Genomic DNA, 18,023 nt, shown 5'->3' with positions numbered 1-18,023 from the left:
CCTCTCTCTCCATCTCCCTGTCTCTCCATCTCCCTCTCTCTCAATCTCCCTCTCTCTCCATCTCCCTGTCTCTCCATCTCCCTCTCTCTCCATCTCCCTGTCTCTCCATCTCCCTCTCTCTCTCTCAATCTCCCTCTCTCTCCATCCCCCTCCCTTCTTCCCACCCTCCCTCTCACTGTCCTGGGAAAGCCCACTCATTACTCTGTCAGGGTAAACACATCCAGGCTGTGTGTTAGCGGAGCATGGATCAGAACTGCGGCCTTGCCCACATCCAACGAGGCCAGTGGGCCCTAATTATAGGCCAGGGTGGGGCCCAGCCTCCAGCCCAATTCTAGACCCATGCATCTGATCTCCAGTCTAAACACAAATCTAGCTTCGGTTCCAAATGGCACCCTATTCCCTAAGTAGTGCCCTGGTCAAAAGTAGTTCACAATTTAGTAGTTCACAAATAGGGTGCCATTTGGGACACAAACCTAAAGCCTCAGCATCCACCGGCTCTATTCACACTAAACTTCCTCTGTATCGTGATAAAAGGGGGCTGTTAATAGCTCAGTGATTGAATCCACGGGCATGGCCTGCCTTGTATGTGTTTGTATATGTTTGCGTGTGTGGTGTATGTGCGTGGTGTACTGTATGCATGGTGTACTGTATGCGTGGTGTATGTGGTGTACTGTATGTGTGTTGTGGACTGTATGTGCGTGGTGTACTGTATGTGCGTGTTATATGTGCGTGGTGTATGTGGTGTACTGTATGTGTGTTGTGTATGTGGTGTAATCTATTTGTGTAGTGTATGTGGTGTACTCTATGTGCGTAGTGTATGTGGTGTACTCTATGTGCGTAGTGTATGTGGTGTACTCTATTTGTGTAGTGTATGTGGTGTACTCTATGTGCGTAGTGTATGTGGTGTACTCTATTTGTGTGGTGTATGTGGTGTACTCTATGTGCGTAGTGTATGTGGTGTACTCTATGTGTGTAGTGTATGTGGTGTACTGTATGTGCGTAGTGTATGTGGTGTACTCTATTTGTGTAGAGTATGTGGTGTACTGTATGTGCGTAGTGTATGTGGTGTACTCTATGTGTGTAGTGTATGTGGTGTACTCTATGTGTGTAGTGTATGTGCGTGGTGTATGTGTGTGGCGTATGTGCGTGGTGTACTGTGTGTGCGTGGTGTCTGTGCGTGGTGTACTGTATGTGCGTGGTGTATGTGTGTGGTGTATGTGTGTAGTGTATGTGTGTGGTGTATGTGTGTAGTGTATGTGTGTGGTGTATGTGCATGGTGTATATGTGTAGTGTATGTGCATGGTGTATGTGTGTAGTGTATGTGTGTGGTGTATGTGTATGGTGTATGTGTGTGGTGTATGTGTGTAGTGTATGTGTGTAGTGTATGTGTGTGGTGTATGTGTGTGGTGTATGTGTGTAGTGTTTGTGCGTGGTGTATGTGTGTGGTGTATGTGTGTAGTGTATGTGTGTAGTGTATGTGTGTAGTGTATGTGTGTAGTGTATGTGCGTAGTGTATGTGCGTAGTGTATGTGCGTGGTGTATGTGTGTGGTGTATGTGTGTGGTGTATGTGCGTAGTGTATGTGCGTGGTGTATGTGCGTGGTGTATGTGCGTGGTGTATGTGTGTAGTGTATGTGTGTGGTGTATGTGCGTAGTTTATGTGCGTAGTGTATGTGTGTGGTGTATGTGTGTGGTGTATGTGTGTAGTGTATGTGTGTGGTGTATGTGTGTGGTGTATGTGTGTAGTGTATGTGTGTGGTGTATGTGCGTAGTGTATGTGTGTAGTGTATGTGCGTAGTGTATGTGCGTAGTGTATGTGCGTGGTGTATGTGTGTAGTGTATGTGCGTAGTGTATGTGCGTAGTGTATGTGTGTGGTGTATGTGCGTGGTGTATGTGTGTAGTGTATGTGTGTGGTGTATGTGCGTAGTGTATGTGCGTAGTGTATGTGCGTAGTGTATGTGTGTGGTGTATGTGTGTAGTGTATGTGCGTAGTGTATGTGCGTGGTGTATGTGTGTGGTGTATGTGTGTGGTGTATGTGCGTAGTGTATGTGCGTAGTGTATGTGCGTAGTGTATGTGTGTGGTGTATGTGCGTGGTGTATGTGTGTAGTGTATGTGCGTAGTGTATGTGTGTGGTGTATGTGCGTGGTGTATGTGTGTAGTGTATGTGTGTGGTGTATGTGCGTAGTGTATGTGTAGTATGTGACACCGCAAACCCTACAAAGGAGCAGCTGAATGCAAGATTAACATTAACTTTCTCTCTCCCCCCCCCTCTCTCTTCCCCTCTCTCTCCCTCTCTCCTCCGCAGCTCCCACAATCCCCCCCACCACGCCCGCCCCACCCACCGCCCCTTCAGACGACTGTGATGATGACCAAGCCAGCTGCCACAGTGGAACAGGTGATGACTACGAAGTGACAGGTGCTAACATCACTCTCATGAGACTGCTACCTCCCCTACTCCTCTACCCCCTTTATACTAAGCCCACATACCTACGTAAACACACACACACCTAATCACCTGCACCTGCAACCCCATCTTTACCCCTTTACAACCTAATGAGAAACCTTATCTCGTGCACCTCAGAGCCTGTCTTCCACCCTCAACCGAACATCTTCCCTCACACTTGACCTGCCCTCGCACCTGTCTTCCTCTCCTCCTCCTCCCATCCCCCACCCAGCTGTGTTTCCCTCTCACCTGCACCTGTCTTCCTCTCCTCCTCCTCCCATCCCCCACCCAGCTGTGTTTCCCTCTCACCTGCACCTGTCTTCCTCTCCTCCTCCTCCCATCCCCATATCCAGCTGTGTTTCCCTCTCACCTGCACCTGTCTTCCTCTCCTCCTCCTCCCATCCCCATATCCAGCTGTGTTTCCCTCTCACCTGCACCTGTCTTCCTCTCCTCCTCTTCCCATCCCCCACCCAGCTGTGTTTCCCTCTCACCTGCACCTGTCCTCCTCTCCTCCTCCACCCATCCCCCACCCAGCTGTGTTTCCCTCTCACCTGCACCTGTCTTCCTCTCCTCCTCCTCCCATCCACCACCCAGCTGTGTTTCCCTCTCACCTGCACCTGTCTTCCTCTCCTCCTACTCCCATCCCCCACCCAGCTGTGTTTCCCTCTCACCTGCACCTGTCTTCCTCTCCTCCTCCTCCCATCCCCCACCCAGCTGTGTTTCCCTCTCACCTGCACCTGTCTTCCTCTCCTCCTCCTCCCATCCACCACCCAGCTGTGTTTCCCTGTCACCTGCACCTGTCTTCCTCTCCTCCTCCACCCATCCCCCACCCAGCTGTGTTTCCCTCTCACCTGCACCTGTCTTCCTCTCCTCCTCCTCCCATCCCCCACCCAGCTGTGTTTCCCTCTCACATGCACCTGTCTTCCTCTCCTCCTCCTCCCATCCCCCACACAGCTGTGTTTCCCTCTCACCTGCACCTGTCTTCCTCTCCTCCTCCTCCCATCCCCCACCCAGCTGTGTTTCCCTCTCACCTGCACCTGTCTTCCTCTCCTCCTCCTCCCATCCCCCACCCAGCTGTGTTTCCCTCTCACCTGCACCTGTCTTCCTCTCCTCCTCCTCCCATCCCCCACCCAGCTGTGTTTCCCTCTCACCTGCACCTGTCCTCCTCTCCTCCTCCTCCCATCCCCCACCCAGCTGTGTTTCCCTCTCACCTGCACCTGTCTTCCTCTCCTCCTCCTCCCATCCCCCACCCAGCTGTGTTTCCCTCTCACCTGCACCTGTCCTCCTCTCCTCCTCCTCCCATCCCCCACCCAGCTGTGTTTCCCTCTCACCTGCACCTGTCTTCCTCTCCTCCTCCTCCCATCCCCCACCCAGCTGTGTTTCCCTCTCAGCCTTTTATCTCTCAGCAGCCTTGGTCTCTTTCTAGCCTGGCCTCTTTCTCCACTAACCTGATAATAACCTGCCTTACTGCCCCTGACTTCCACCATTCTATGCGTTGCTGTTCCCTATGGATATGTCCCGACCGGCACCCTGTTCCTTTTATAGTGTACAACTTTTCCCCAGGGCCCATAGGGCTTTGGTCAGCAGCAGTGCACTACATAGGGTATAGGGTGCTATTTGGGACACGGCCATGGAGTTCTCCCTTTGGCTATTCCTCTCTCCTAGCCCCATTTCAGCACAGCAGTCTCCAGTGATCAGTGATGTGCATGGCACTCTCAGTCACTCTGGTTCGCTCCCTCCTGGTCCTACATATAGTGAAAGAGGGAGTGTGGATGTGTTTGGTAGGAGTAAAGAGACATAGAAGGAGGGGCATCCGTTTGGCACCAGAATAATGTTTAATGTGTTACGGCTAGGCTAACTATGCTATGTTTTACGGCTAGGCTAACTATGCTATGTTTTACGGCTAGGCTAACTATACTATGTTTTATGTTTTACAGCTAGGCTAACTATGCTACACTGTTATGTGTTACGGCTAGGCTAACTATGCTATCTATGTTTTATGTTTTACAGCTAGGCGAACTATGCTACACTGTTATGTGTTACGGCCAGGCTAACAATGCTATGTTTTATGTTTTACAGCTAGGCTAACTATGCTACACTGTTATGTGTTATGGCTAGGCTAGTCTCTCTAGACAGACGGGTCGCCTCCCACAATGTAACCAATGTTCCTAGTGCGGTTGCCCTATGTCTGGGATTTCCCAGGCTACGGCTAGGCTAACTGTGCTAACACTGTGTTGTTCTGACAGGTGGAACCACAATGCCAGAGGCTATGACAGATGTGGACACCATCCCAGGTTAGGACCCATTGTATTATCAATGTACTGTATACAAGACGTGTGTCTGTGTGATTGTATGCGTGTGTGAGGGGCTTAGAATCCATGTGTGTGAGGTGCATTCGTTGTGTGGGTGGAAATCGTTTTTTTTCCAGTAGTAGTCTACTGAAGAAAAATCTGTCCTCTGCTATTCATCAGATGTGAACTGTGGGGCTGCTCATCTTACAGAGAGCTTGTCACTATCCCTGCTCCAATCCTCCTCAGAACGGAAAAACCAAAAACCTCTTAATTGGGAACAGGATTTCTTCAGAAAAAAATGTGTCTGTGTGCCTGAAATGTGGTTCCACATGGGAATTCCATCCTTTGTGTTTAATGGGTAAATATATTCTGCTGCCTGCAGAAACTAGTTAAAACCCAGAGATTATTAAAGGGAATATTGGCTCACATTTTTTATTCTTTGGAGAGCTGGGGCCTTAGCGCTTGCACAGACACCGATATACAGGCTTTCAGAGGCAGAGCTGACATCCTTAACATATCTCCCTTGTGCTGCTTCTTTGGAAGTCTCTTTCTTTATCCAATTTGATAACAAAACGAAGCTCCCCATTGCCCCACTCTTACATACATACTGTACTCTCAGAAGGCCTTTCAGCTCTGTGTGTGTGTGGGGGGCTCATTATAAAGTCATCTCCCTCAGTAGGCTGCTGTGAACACACACACACACACACACACACACACACACACACACACACACACACACACACACACACACACACACACACACACACACACACACACACACACACACACACACACACACACACACACACACACATACACATACTCGCTTTCTCTCTCTCTCTCTCTCTCTCTCTCTCTCTCTCTCTCTCTCTCTCTCTCTCTCCTCCTGCTATCTTATTGTCATTGTACATCTTTTTTTATGAGCATATCCTGTTCATGCGCTCTGTTTATTAAAAGAGAACATTAACTGGATTTATTCAACATCTCCGTGCAAAGTCCCACCCCCCATCCACCCTATTCTGGAAGGATTTACCCTCCTCTCATTGTCTCTCCCTCTCGCTGTGTCTCATAGGTTTTTTATGAAACTCAAGAGCCCTTTCTTCTGATATTTGAGTTTCACAGTTCTCTGCTTCCCTCTAGTGATTTACCCAAATAAATAATCTCCACAACATTCGCTGTATCTAATCAAGTGAGCCCTCAGGTTATCACAAATCCCCTCTGAGTCATGTTTATACAATGGTCTATTTCAACCAGTTTGTGGTCTGGCCTACTACAGAATCTAGAATGTTTATGTGTGTCTCTATGTGACAGACTGACCTGTGATCTGTCCCCTGCTCTGCAGCGTTCCTGTGGTTTGCGTGTGATTTTGGCTGGGCCAACGACCCCTCGTTCTGCGGTTGGACCTCAGAGGACAGCGGCTTCAGATGGCAGATACAGTCCAGTGGCACACCCACGCTCAACACTGGACCCAACATGGACCACACAGGTACAGACACATCAACACTGGACCCAACATAGACCACACAGGTACAGACACATCAACACTGGACCCAACATGGACCACACAGGTACAGACACATCAACACTGGACCCAACATAGACCACACAGGCACAGACACATCAACACTGGAACCAACATGGACCACACAGGTACAGACACATCAACACTGGAACCAACATGGACCACACAGGTACAGACACATCAACACTGGACCCAACATGGACCACACAGGTACAGACACATCAACACTGGACCCAACATAGACCACACAGGTACAGACACATCAACACTGGACCCAACATAGACCACACAGGTACAGACACATCAACACTGGACCCAACATGGACCACACAGGCACAGACACACAGACACATCAACACTGGAACCAACATGGACCACACAGGTACAGACACACAGACACATCAACACTGGACCCAACATAGACCACACAGGTACAGACACATCAACACTGGACCCAACATGGACCACACAGGTACAGACACATCAACACTGGACCCAACATAGACCACACAGGTACAGACACATCAACACTGGACCCAACATGGACCACACAGGTACAGACACATCAACACTGGACCCAACATAGACCACACAGGTACAGACACACAGACACATCAACACTGGAACCAACATGGACCACACAGGTACAGACACACAGACACATCAACACTGGAACCAACATGGACCACACAGGTACAGACACACAGACACATCAACACTGGAACCAACATGGACCACACAGGTACAGACACACAGACACATCAACACTGGAACCAACATGGACCACACAGGTACAGACACACAGACACATCAACACTGGACCCAACATGGACCACACAGGTACAGACACATCAACACTGGAACCAACATGGACCACACAGGTACAGACACACAGACACATCAACACTGGACCCAACATGGACCACACAGGTACAGACACACAGACACATCAACACTGGACCCAACATGGACCACACAGGTACAGACACATCAACACTGGAACCAACATGGACCACACAGGTACAGACACACAGACACATCAACACTGGACCCAACATGGACCACACAGGTACAGACACACAGACACATCAACACTGGAACCAACATGGACCACACAGGTACAGACACACAGACACATCAACACTGGAACCAACATGGACCACACAGGTACAGACACACAGACACATCAACACTGGACCCAACATGGACCACACAGGTACAGACACACAGACACATCAACACTGGAACCAACATGGACCACACAGGTACAGACACACAGACACATCAACACTGGAACCAACATGGACCACACAGGTACAGACACATCAACACTGGAACCAACATGGACCACACAGGTACAGACACACAGACACATCAACACTGGAACCAACATGGACCACACAGGTACAGACACACAGACACATCAACACTGGAACCAACATGGACCACACAGGTACAGACACACAGACACATCAACACTGGAACCAACATGGACCACACAGGTACAGACACACAGACACATCAACACTGGAACCAACATGGACCACACAGGTACAGACACACAGACACATCAACACTGGAACCAACATGGACCACACAGGTACAGACACATCAACACTGGAACCAACATGGACCACACAGGTACAGACACACAGACACATCAACACTGGAACCAACATGGACCACACAGGTACAGACACATCAACACTGGAACCAACATGGACCACACAGGTACAGACACACAGACACATCAACACTGGAACCAACATGGACCACACAGGTACAGACACATCAACACTGGAACCAACATGGACCACACAGGTACAGACACACAGACACATCAACACTGGAACCAACATGGACCACACAGGTACAGACACATCAACACTGGACCCAACATGGACCACACAGGTACAGACACACAGACACATCAACACTGGAACCAACATGGACCACACAGGTACAGACACACAGACACATCAACACTGGACCCAACATGGACCACACAGGTACAGACACACAGACACATCAACACTGGAACCAACATGGACCACACAGGTACAGACACATCAACACTGGAACCAACATGGACCACACAGGTACAGACACACAGACACATCAACACTGGACCCAACATGGACCACACAGGCACAGACACATCAACAACAACAACAACGTAAGCTAATGACAACTGTGGAAGTCATTTATATCCAGTTGACCTAGTCTTCTGACACATTGTATCACACACACAATCTTTTTTTCTAAGTCCTTCAAGACAAAGCTGGTCACACGTATTCTAACTGTCAGAACCAAGGTTTGCCACTATGTGATTTGTTTTCCCACTGCTGCCTTTTAGCTGAATAGTGATGACATCACATCTTCCTTTTCTCATTGGCCCTTTCCCCTTGTCATGTCCCATCCAGGTGGATCTGGTAATTTCATCTACACACTAGCGACGGGCGCCCAGGAAACGGAGGTTGCTAGGCTGGTCAGTCCGGTGGTGACAGTCGGTCAGTCTGACCTGTGCGTCTCGTTCTGGTACCACATGTTTGGCTCGCACATCGGCACGCTACACATCAAACAGAGGAAGGAGACGGTGGATGGCATGGCCGACATACTTCTGTGGACCGTCAGCGGTCACCAGGGCAACCGCTGGAGAGAGGGACGCGTGCTGGTGCCGCACTCCAGTAAACCCTATCAGGTATGGAGAGAGAGTCTCTGATCTAGAGGATTGGACAGATCAATGTAGTATGTCTCATATACATTACAACTACATTATATATACAAAAGTATGTGAACAACCCTTTCAAATCAATGGATTCTGCCTTTTTCAGCCCCACTCGTTGCTGACAGCTGTATAAAATCAAGCACACAGCCATGCAATCACCACATTGGCAGTAGAAAGGCCTTACTGAAGAGCTCAGTGATTTTCAATGTGGCACCGTCATAAGATGCCACCTTTCCAACAAGTCAGTTGGTCAAATGTATGCCCTGCTAGAGCTGCCCCGGTCAACTGTAAGTGCTGTTATTATGAAGTGGAAACGCCTAGGAGCAAAAACTGCTCAACCGCAAAGTGGTAGGCCACACAAGCTCACAGAACGGGAATGCTGAAGCACGTAGTGCATAAAAATCATCTGTCCTCGGTTACAACACTCACTACCGAGTTCCAAATTGCCTCTGGAAGTAATGTCAGCACAAGAACTGTTCGACAGGAGCTTCATTAAATGGGTTTCCATGGCCGAGCAGCCGCACACAAGCCTAAGATCACCATGCACAATGCCAAGCATCGGCTGGAGTGATGTAAAGCTCGCTGTCATTGGACTCTGGAGCAGTGGAAACACATTCTCTGTAGTGATGAATCACCCTTCACCATCTGGCAGTCCGATGGACGAATCTGGGTTTGGCGGATGCCAGGAAAACGCTACCTGCCCCAGTGCAAAGTTCCAACTGTAAAGTTTGGTGGAGGAGGAATAATGGTCTGGAGCAATTTTTCATGGTTCGGGCTAGGCCCCATAGTTCCAGTGAAGGAAAATCTTAATGCGACAGCATACAATGACGATTCAGAGTGAAGGCTGTTACAGCAGCAAAGAGGGGACCAACTCCATATTCATGCCCATTATTTTGGAATGAGATGTTTGACGAGCAGGCGTCCACATACTTTTGACCATGTAATGTACGTTTGATATGTATAAATTCAACACTGTTTTAGTTGCAGGGCACGTTTAGTTTGATTAGTGCTACTTAGTGATTAGCGAGGTGATTTAAAATTGGGAAATGAGTTGTTGAGAGGTTGTTGTAAAGTTGACAAAAAGGTTGTTCTCTCTTTCTCCCAGGTGGTGATTGAGGGGTTGGTGGAGAGGAAGAGCTGGGGTGATATCGCTGTGGACGATATCAAGATCCTTGACAATCTGAACATGGTTGACTGCAAAGGTGAGTGTTTCTTTCCTACATTGATCGTTCAAGCCGGATTTGAGCCAGTGACCAAAGAACACCTGTCTCTACAGGCCTCTACATTGCTTTCCCAGACAAAGATGAAACATAGTCCTGGACTAAAACGCAGACTCTCCTTTGAAGGTGCTTTGTTTGTTGTTCAGGACTGTTTCATCTGTGTCCCGGAAACCGGCCCTCTATATCATGTTCAGTTGGGTTGGCAGGGTAGCCTAGTGGTTAGAGCGTTGGACTAGTAACCAGAAGGTTACAAGTTCAAACCCCTCAGCTGACAAGATATAAGTCTGTTGTTCTGCCCCTGAACAGGCAGTTAACCCACTGTTCCTAGGCCATCATTGAAATTAAGAATTTGTTCTTAACTGACTTGCCTAGTAAAATAAAGAATGAAATGATTGTGCTGGAGGACAGGACTTTTCTAACTATCTCTCTGTCTTCCTCAACAGATCCTGATGTTCCTACAGAGCCCATGCTACCTGAAGACAGATTCAATGAAATCCGTAAGTCACCCTATTACATATTGATACAAAGCGTTTACGAGATTACCACAGATTTCACTGCTCAACCTCTTCTTCACTCTCTCTTATCTGTTACACACAGCATAGGGATTTAGTGTTGAAAAATAATCACACACAAAAAAAAGCTTTGTCCAAACATATGCACCAGCTATCTACAAATATGAGATGAATGTTGTCCTTATAGGGCACATTGCTCCAGTCTACTCACCCTCTTCTGCTCATTCTCTCCTGCAGTTGTGGACATCACAGACTTCCCTGAGATCGTGGAGAACAATGAGATCCTGAACGGTGTCAGTGGCGGGGCAGGTAACATGCTCAAGACACTGGACCCTATCCTCATCACCATCATCGCTATGAGCGCCCTGGGGGTCTTCCTGGGGGCCATCTGTGGGGTCGTCCTCTACTGTGCCTGCTCACATGGCCACATGTCTGACAGGAACTTATCCGCTCTGGAGAACTATAACTTTGAGCTGGTGGATGGAGTCAAGCTAAAGAAGGACAAACTCAACTCACAGAACTCATACACAGAGGCGTGAATAGGAAGGGGGAAGTGAGATGTGCGTGTGGGGAGTGCACAAGACTGTAGGCATAGCCAAGACTCAATAAGTTTCCGGGCCTAAAGGGACTGCCGGAAGCCTCTCATTGGAGGAGGCCCAGGTTCAGGAACCAATGGGAGGTTGTGACTGATCCATTGCTTTTCTCAGGAGCTGCAGTAACAGGAACCTACCAGTAGGGGACACTGTGTACAAAATTAAATACAGGAGAAAAAATCTGTACAGATGATGAGATGATTATTTTAATTTTTCTATTTGATTTTCATTCATTTTTACAATCGGATGCTGGTGTTGAGACCAATTTAATGATTATAATGTTTAAAGTATTTATCATTTTCTGGGAGGAAGAAACCATTTTGTTATTATTATTTTAAATCAAAGTTGTTATTTTTGTGTTGAAAGAGAAGTATCAAAATCCAAAATGAACCATAACTGACAATGTCGTTGGTACTACTGCCACATGGGGGGATAGAAGCAGGGCGTGCCCCCCCCCCTTTATGACCCCTGCCCTCTGCCTCTGTCTAGAGGTGCGGATCAGAGGTTAAGGGTAACGGTCACACCCCTTGGCAGTAGATGGTTCTGACAGTGCCTTTAATACACCTTAGTTGGCGTTTTTTTCCTTCATTAAGTTCTGACAACGTTATGATAATGATCCGAAAACTAAAGCAGGGGCTTTAAATGAGCTAATAATCAAGTCTGCAAAACCTGATCCAATCCAATCCCTCCATGGCGCTTTTCTCCCTCTGTCCCAGACACACATAATATTGTATATAAGTTTTAATATATTTTAATGCCCTTTTTTAAGAAAGTAAAAGGTAAAAAACAACAAAAAAGCTGCTGTATCCCTTTTTTTCAATGGGTTGTGTTGTAAATACAATCATTTGACTGTTGTTGTGAAGAGTGAAGTGCTGTGGTTGTATTGTTTCATTTCGTTGCTCTCCGGAAGAGAGAGCAGACTCTGTGTGCTGTGTGAAGATAGACCGCTGTTAGGACAGTTCAGTGCACGTTCAAAGAAGACTTGCTCGTTCAACCTGACTGAGCAGCCAATGTCATCTCTGTTCCCTAGATGCAATCCAATTCATGACACCATGGAGGGGACAACGAAGAAGTTATCATAAACACAAATCAAAAAAGACAAACAGTTGTATTCATGTTATTAACTTCAACACACTAATTAACATCTGGCAGCCACACACCCCTATCCTCCTCCCCTCACACAGGGTCTGTCCTCTTCTCTCATATCAACAGCAGCAGTGGAGGAAGATATATGGAATGTCTGTCTGCCAGCATACCAAAAAAAAAACAACCATTGCTTTTGCTTTGCTTTAGCTATATGAGTTGACCAGTGGAGTTGACCACCTCTAGTTCCATAGGTAGCAGGTACTCTAGTGGGTTAGAGAGTTGGGACAGTAACCAAAAGGTTGCTTGTTTGAATCCCTGAGCTGACAAGGTGGAGAAATCTGCCTTTCTGCCCTTGAGCAAGGCGGTTTACCCCCCAAAACAACTGTGTGCTGTGGATGTTGATTAAGGCAGCCCCCTTCAGAGGGCTTTAATGCGCAAGACACATTTTGGTTGAATGCATTCAGTTGTGCAACAGACTAGGTATCTCCTTTCCCAGGCAAATTGTGGATTGTCCTACAAAAAACACATTGCAACTTAGAATGCACTGTGTCATTCAACGTGTAAATCCTCTCTAGAGCTTTCACAACTGGCTTTCATGTTCCCACAACAGGTTAGATTTTCATAATCATGATCATAGGTTTGTATTGTGTTGTCACATATTGGACACACTACAGCCTAGGTTTACGTCTATAAAACGTGTAGCAGCCAAATGTTGCGATGTCAGGGCGGATGTCATAAGGGAAGGACGCTGGTACAGAGCTAAGCGGTCGAGTGATGTCATCATGCATGGCGAATCAGGTCACTCGCCCCCGTTGTCTTTACCAAAGGATGATTGGATACCTCTTCTACTTGGGGAGGGGTTTGTGATCAGCACACTACTACTGGACGGTCCGCAGCCTTTTAACCACATCCACACCTTTTTCAATGAACGTTCACAGGAAATTGATCTCTTGCGTTGCACTGACTGGAATGGACTCCCGGGCAATTTCAAAAAGAGGAAGGTGGGTTGACTATAGAAACTGCAGTGTTTGATGGTTCATTTTTATACATGTTTTTCAGCTGAAGTTGCATATCTTGCGTCAATGTAAACTCTGAAATCTCTTGAGACCTACCGATGGATCTAGCAATGCTCCAAAAGAGTTTTGGATGGGGGAGTAAAGGTCTAAGGAGGACTTGACCATTGGAAAGGCCCATTGGATTTTCTACACCACAACAATCAGAGACATAATGATGTTGAACAGGAGGACATCTGCTATATCTGTGTACTATGTCGTGTGCTGTGGTGAACACATGCTCAGCTTGGCTTTTGTTCATTTCAGGTTTGATGTCCCACTTTGCAATGCTTACTGTTTTGTGCATTCAGCTTTGAGGACAGTATCCACAGTCTGGTAACTAGAGAAAAGGATACTGTAGGGTGGAAACTAAAAAGAAACAATGTTGCACTGATAAATATATTTAAGAAGTTTGTGTTTATAGCATTCATTTGTAAAGAAAATCTAAAACTGAAAAAAACTGTGTTCATTTTCTTTCTTCTTTTTTTATAGTTTCAGATTGTGATATAATTCAGAAATGTACAAATTGAGATGTTTTCATTATTGAAAAAGGTATACAAAATTCCTATAGTTATGTCCCCATTTACCTGGATTATTAGAGCTTCGTTTTGTACTGTCATTCAAATTTTGTGCACATTTTTTTTACCAAAAAAAAAAAAACTTTTATTTTCAATACTGCTTCTGTAATTTGCTGTTGTAGGAAAAGATTAATAAACAGCAAGCCTTAAAAAAAACTGGGCGGAACATTTGTATTGTTCTGGTTGTGGTTGATAGGACTGTATTTGGAGGTCAACATGCTGGTCGTGTGGGCTACTGCAGCGCTGTGTTGATAACACAAGAGGATATAGAGGCACAGTTAAAGGGCCAATATCCAGTTTATATGGTAGGAAGGAAAGGGATGATATCAAATCAAACTTTATTTGTCACATGCCCCTAATACAAGTGTAGACTTTACTGTGAAATGCTTACTTACAAGCCCTTAGCCAACAGTACAGTTCAAGAAAGAGTAAAGAAAATATTTACCAAATAAACTAAAGTAAAAAATAATAAAAAGTAACAATAAAATAACAATAGTGAGGAGGTACCGGTACCGAGTCAATGTGCTTGGTACATGTTAGTCGAGGTAATTTGTACATTACATTTTACATTTAAGTCATTTAGCAGACGCTCTTATCCAGAGCGACTTACAAATTGGTGCATTCACCTTATGACATCCAGTGGAACAGCCACTTTACAATAGTGCATCTAAATCTTTTAAGGGGGGGGGGGGGTGAGAAGGATTACTTTATCCTATCCTAGGTATTCCTTAAAGAGGTGGGGTTTCAGGTGTCTCCGGAAGGTGGTGATTGACTCCGCTGTCCTGGCGTCGTGGGGGAGTTTGTTCCACCATTGGGGGCCAGAGCAGCGAACAGTTTTGACTGGGCTGAGCGGGAACTGTACTTCCTCAGTGGTAGGGAGGCGAGCAGGCCAGAGGTGGATGAACGCAGTGCCCTTGTTTGGGTGTAGGGCCTGATCAGAGCCTGGAGGTACTGAGGTGCCGTTCCCCTCACAGCTCCGTAGGCAAGCACCATGGTCTTGTAGCGGATGCGAGCTTCAACTGGAAGCCAGTGGAGAGAGCGGAGGAGCGGGGTGACGTGAGAGAACTTGGGAAGGTTGAACACCAGACGGGCTGTGGCGTTCTGGATGAGTTGTAGGGGTTTAATGGCACAGGCAGGGAGCCCAGCCAACAGCGAGTTGCAGTAATCCAGACGGGAGATGACAAGTGCCTGGATTAGGACCTGCGCCGCTTCCTGTGTGAGGCAGGGTCGTACTCTGCGGATGTTGTAGAGCATAAACCTACAATGGAGGTAGGTGTGAAGTGACTATGCATAGATAATAAACAGCGAGTAGCAGCAGTGTACAAAACAAAGGGGGGTTCAATGTAAGTCGGGTGGCCATTTTATTAATTGTTCAGCAGTCTTATAGTTTGGGGGTAGATGCTGTTAAGGAGCATTTTGATCCTAGACGTGGCGCTCCATTACCGCTTGCCGTGCGGTAGCAGAGAAAACAGTCTATGACTTGGGTGACTGGAGTTTCTGACAATGTTTTGGGCCTTCCTCTGACACCGCCAATTATATAGGTCCTGGATGGCAGGAAGTTTGGCCCCAGTGATGTACTGGGCCATACGCACTACCCTCTGTAGCCCCTTACGGTCAGATACCAGGCGGTGATGCAACCGGTCAGGATGCTCTCGATGTTGCAGCTGTAGAACTTTTTGAGGATCTGGGGACCCATGCCAAATCTTATATGGTACAAGGTTCTGGATGATTGATCTTTAAACAAGGTAAAGAACATACATGGTAGTCAAACTATTAGAATACAAATAAACCCAAAAGTATACTCTAACATACTGTAACAGAATAATGACTACAATATAAACACTACCGTTAAAAAGATTGGGGTCACTTAGAAATGTCCTTGTTTTTGAAAGAAAATCACATTTTTTTTCCATTAAAAGAACATAAAAATGATCAGAAATACAGTGTAGATATTGTTTATGTTGTAAATGACTTTTGTAGCTGGAAACGGCAGATTTATTTTTATCTACATAGGCGTACAGAGGCCCATTATCAGCAACCATCACTCCTGTGTTCCAATGTCACGGTGTGTTAGCTAATCCAAGTTTATCATTTTAAAAGTCTCAACCAGTCTCAAAGTTAACAGTGGAATACTGGCCTTCCAGGCAGAGTTCCTCTGTCCAGTCTCTGTGTTCTTTTCCCCATCTTAATCTTGTCTTTTTATTGGCCAGTCTGATATATGGCTTTTTCTTTGCAACTCTGCTAAAAGGTAAGCATCCCGGAGTCACCTCTTCACTGTTGACGATGAGACAGGTGTTTTGCAGGTACTATTTAATGAAGCTGCCAGTTGAGAACTTGTGTCTGTTTCTCAAACTAGACACTCTAATGTACTTGTCCTCTTGCTCAGTTGTGCACCGGGGCCTCCCACTCCCCTTTCTATTCTGGTTAGAGACCGTTTGTGCTGTTCTGTGAAGGGAGTACTACACAGCATACGAGATCTTCAGTTTCTTGTCAATTTCTCTCATGGAATAGCCTTCATTTCTCAGAACAAGAATAGACTGATGAGTTTCAGAAGAAAGTGCTTTGTTTCTGGCCATTTTGAGCCTGTAATAAAATCCACAAATGCTGATGCTCCAGATACTCAACTAGTCTAAAGAAGGCCAGTTTTATTGCTTCTTTAATCAGACCAACAGTTTTCAGTTGTGCTAACATAATTGCAAAAGGGTTTTCTAATGATCAATTAGCCTTTTAAAATGATAAACTTGGATTAGCTAACACAACATGCCATTAGAACACAGGAGTGATGGTTGCTAATAATGGGCCTGTGTACGCTTATGTAGATTTACAACATGAACAATGTCTACACTGTATTTCTGATCACTTTTATGTTATTTTAATGGACAAAAAATGTGCTTTTCTTTCAAAAACAAGGACATTTCAAAGTGACCCAAACTTTTGAAAGGTAGTGCATATATTTTTTAATTTAGCCTTTATTTAACTATACTGTATGAAACAGCATGTAAGTAAATGAATTAATATATACAACATACATCCTAAGGTAAAGGAGTTACTTAGGTACAACGAGCACATGGCAACAATCAGTTAGGCTAACAATCATAATAAATGTGATCAAATCAAAGATTCAAGATTAAGCCATACAAACTATATACATCCAAAAGGTAAATGATAAGTTGAAAAGGAATAAAACTAACAACACAGGCCGCCACACTGATTAGCCATAGGTGAGTCTATGTAAAGGGTGCGGAGGAAGTCCCGCCTCTGCTGCAGGAACTGGATGGGTATTGGGTAATGGGGAAAGTCAGTCAAGGGTAGTAGTGGGAATTTCCTACAGCCATTCCAAATACGGGACATGTATCAAAAAGGGAAATTCTGTTCATTAGGAATTCTGAGAGGTTTGGGGTGTAGGTGGAGGCAGAGGGACTTAGCGCCGCCCCATCAGGGGACTGCAGGCAGTGGCATTGCATTGGGCCTCTGGCTGCCCGTGTAATACTAAACTGGTGGTTCTGGAGGTGGGGGGGGCTTAGCTCAGTAACCAAAGGGCATGGCTGGCCACCTGCTGGTCAATTAGGAGGGGTTAGCGGTCTTCAAGACACAGGTGAATGGGTCTGTTTGTCAGTCAGGAACAGGGACCGGTCGATCAACCACAGGACCAGGAACTGGGACAGCAGTTGGTGGTACTCTAAACCTTGCTTCCAATGGAAGTACATCCTTACCTAGCTAATGGTGGGCAGTTTCAGCTAAATCTGGGACACCGGAGGTGGTAAAGTCCACTGGAGGAGCTTCTGCCGTTACCAGCACACAAAGAATGGTCAGGTGGCCTACTCCTTTCTCCTAGTCTCCTGGGGGTTGGAACACCAAATAGATTATTTGAAAGGCACATTATCAGGCCTGGAGCAAATTACACCCTAAAGTACAAATGACAAACCCAATGCACCCAGACAGCTGGCAGACATTTTATTCAACATTCTTGCTTTGCAGGGACTGTTGTTTTCTGGG

General features: G+C 46.3%; 1 protein-coding gene and 1 long non-coding RNA gene across 3 annotated transcripts in view; one reads left to right on the top strand and one right to left on the bottom strand.

The window, feature by feature from the left end:
• The window catches only part of LOC118371079 (neuropilin-1a), an 83,987-nt gene extending 69,790 nt beyond the window's left edge, over nt 1–14,197 (top strand). Inside the window, exons 13-25 of the mRNA XM_052483305.1 lie at nt 2,308–2,418; nt 4,692–4,739; nt 6,079–6,222; nt 6,428–6,468; nt 6,772–7,237; nt 7,712–7,858; nt 7,900–8,038; nt 8,170–8,218; nt 8,268–8,316; nt 8,682–8,959; nt 10,092–10,188; nt 10,650–10,703; nt 10,956–14,197. Coding sequence (XP_052339265.1) covers nt 2,308–2,418; nt 4,692–4,739; nt 6,079–6,222; nt 6,428–6,468; nt 6,772–7,237; nt 7,712–7,858; nt 7,900–8,038; nt 8,170–8,218; nt 8,268–8,316; nt 8,682–8,959; nt 10,092–10,188; nt 10,650–10,703; nt 10,956–11,257 — 1,925 coding nt within the window. The 3' untranslated portion in view covers nt 11,258–14,197. The remainder of the gene's footprint in view (nt 1–2,307; nt 2,419–4,691; nt 4,740–6,078; nt 6,223–6,427; nt 6,469–6,771; nt 7,238–7,711; nt 7,859–7,899; nt 8,039–8,169; nt 8,219–8,267; nt 8,317–8,681; nt 8,960–10,091; nt 10,189–10,649; nt 10,704–10,955) is intronic.
• On the bottom strand, nt 2,426–3,924 carry LOC127912830 (uncharacterized). 2 transcript variants are annotated; one of them, XR_008083563.1, is made up of 3 exons: nt 3,663–3,924; nt 3,243–3,602; nt 2,426–3,122 (listed from the first exon to the last, which is right to left on the bottom strand). It is a non-coding gene; the product is annotated as an uncharacterized LOC127912830 (long non-coding RNA). The 2 variants fall into 2 exon arrangements; XR_008083564.1 differs by having other exon boundaries at nt 3,243–3,302; nt 3,783–3,871.
• Nucleotides 14,198–18,023: the final 3,826 nt, after the last annotated feature.

Source organism: Oncorhynchus keta, chromosome 28, assembly GCF_023373465.1.
Source record: "Oncorhynchus keta strain PuntledgeMale-10-30-2019 chromosome 28, Oket_V2, whole genome shotgun sequence".
Taxonomy (NCBI): Eukaryota; Metazoa; Chordata; class Actinopteri; order Salmoniformes; family Salmonidae; genus Oncorhynchus; species Oncorhynchus keta.
The sequence above is the reverse complement of the archived record's forward strand: the minus strand, read 5'-3'. Positions and strand labels throughout refer to the sequence as shown.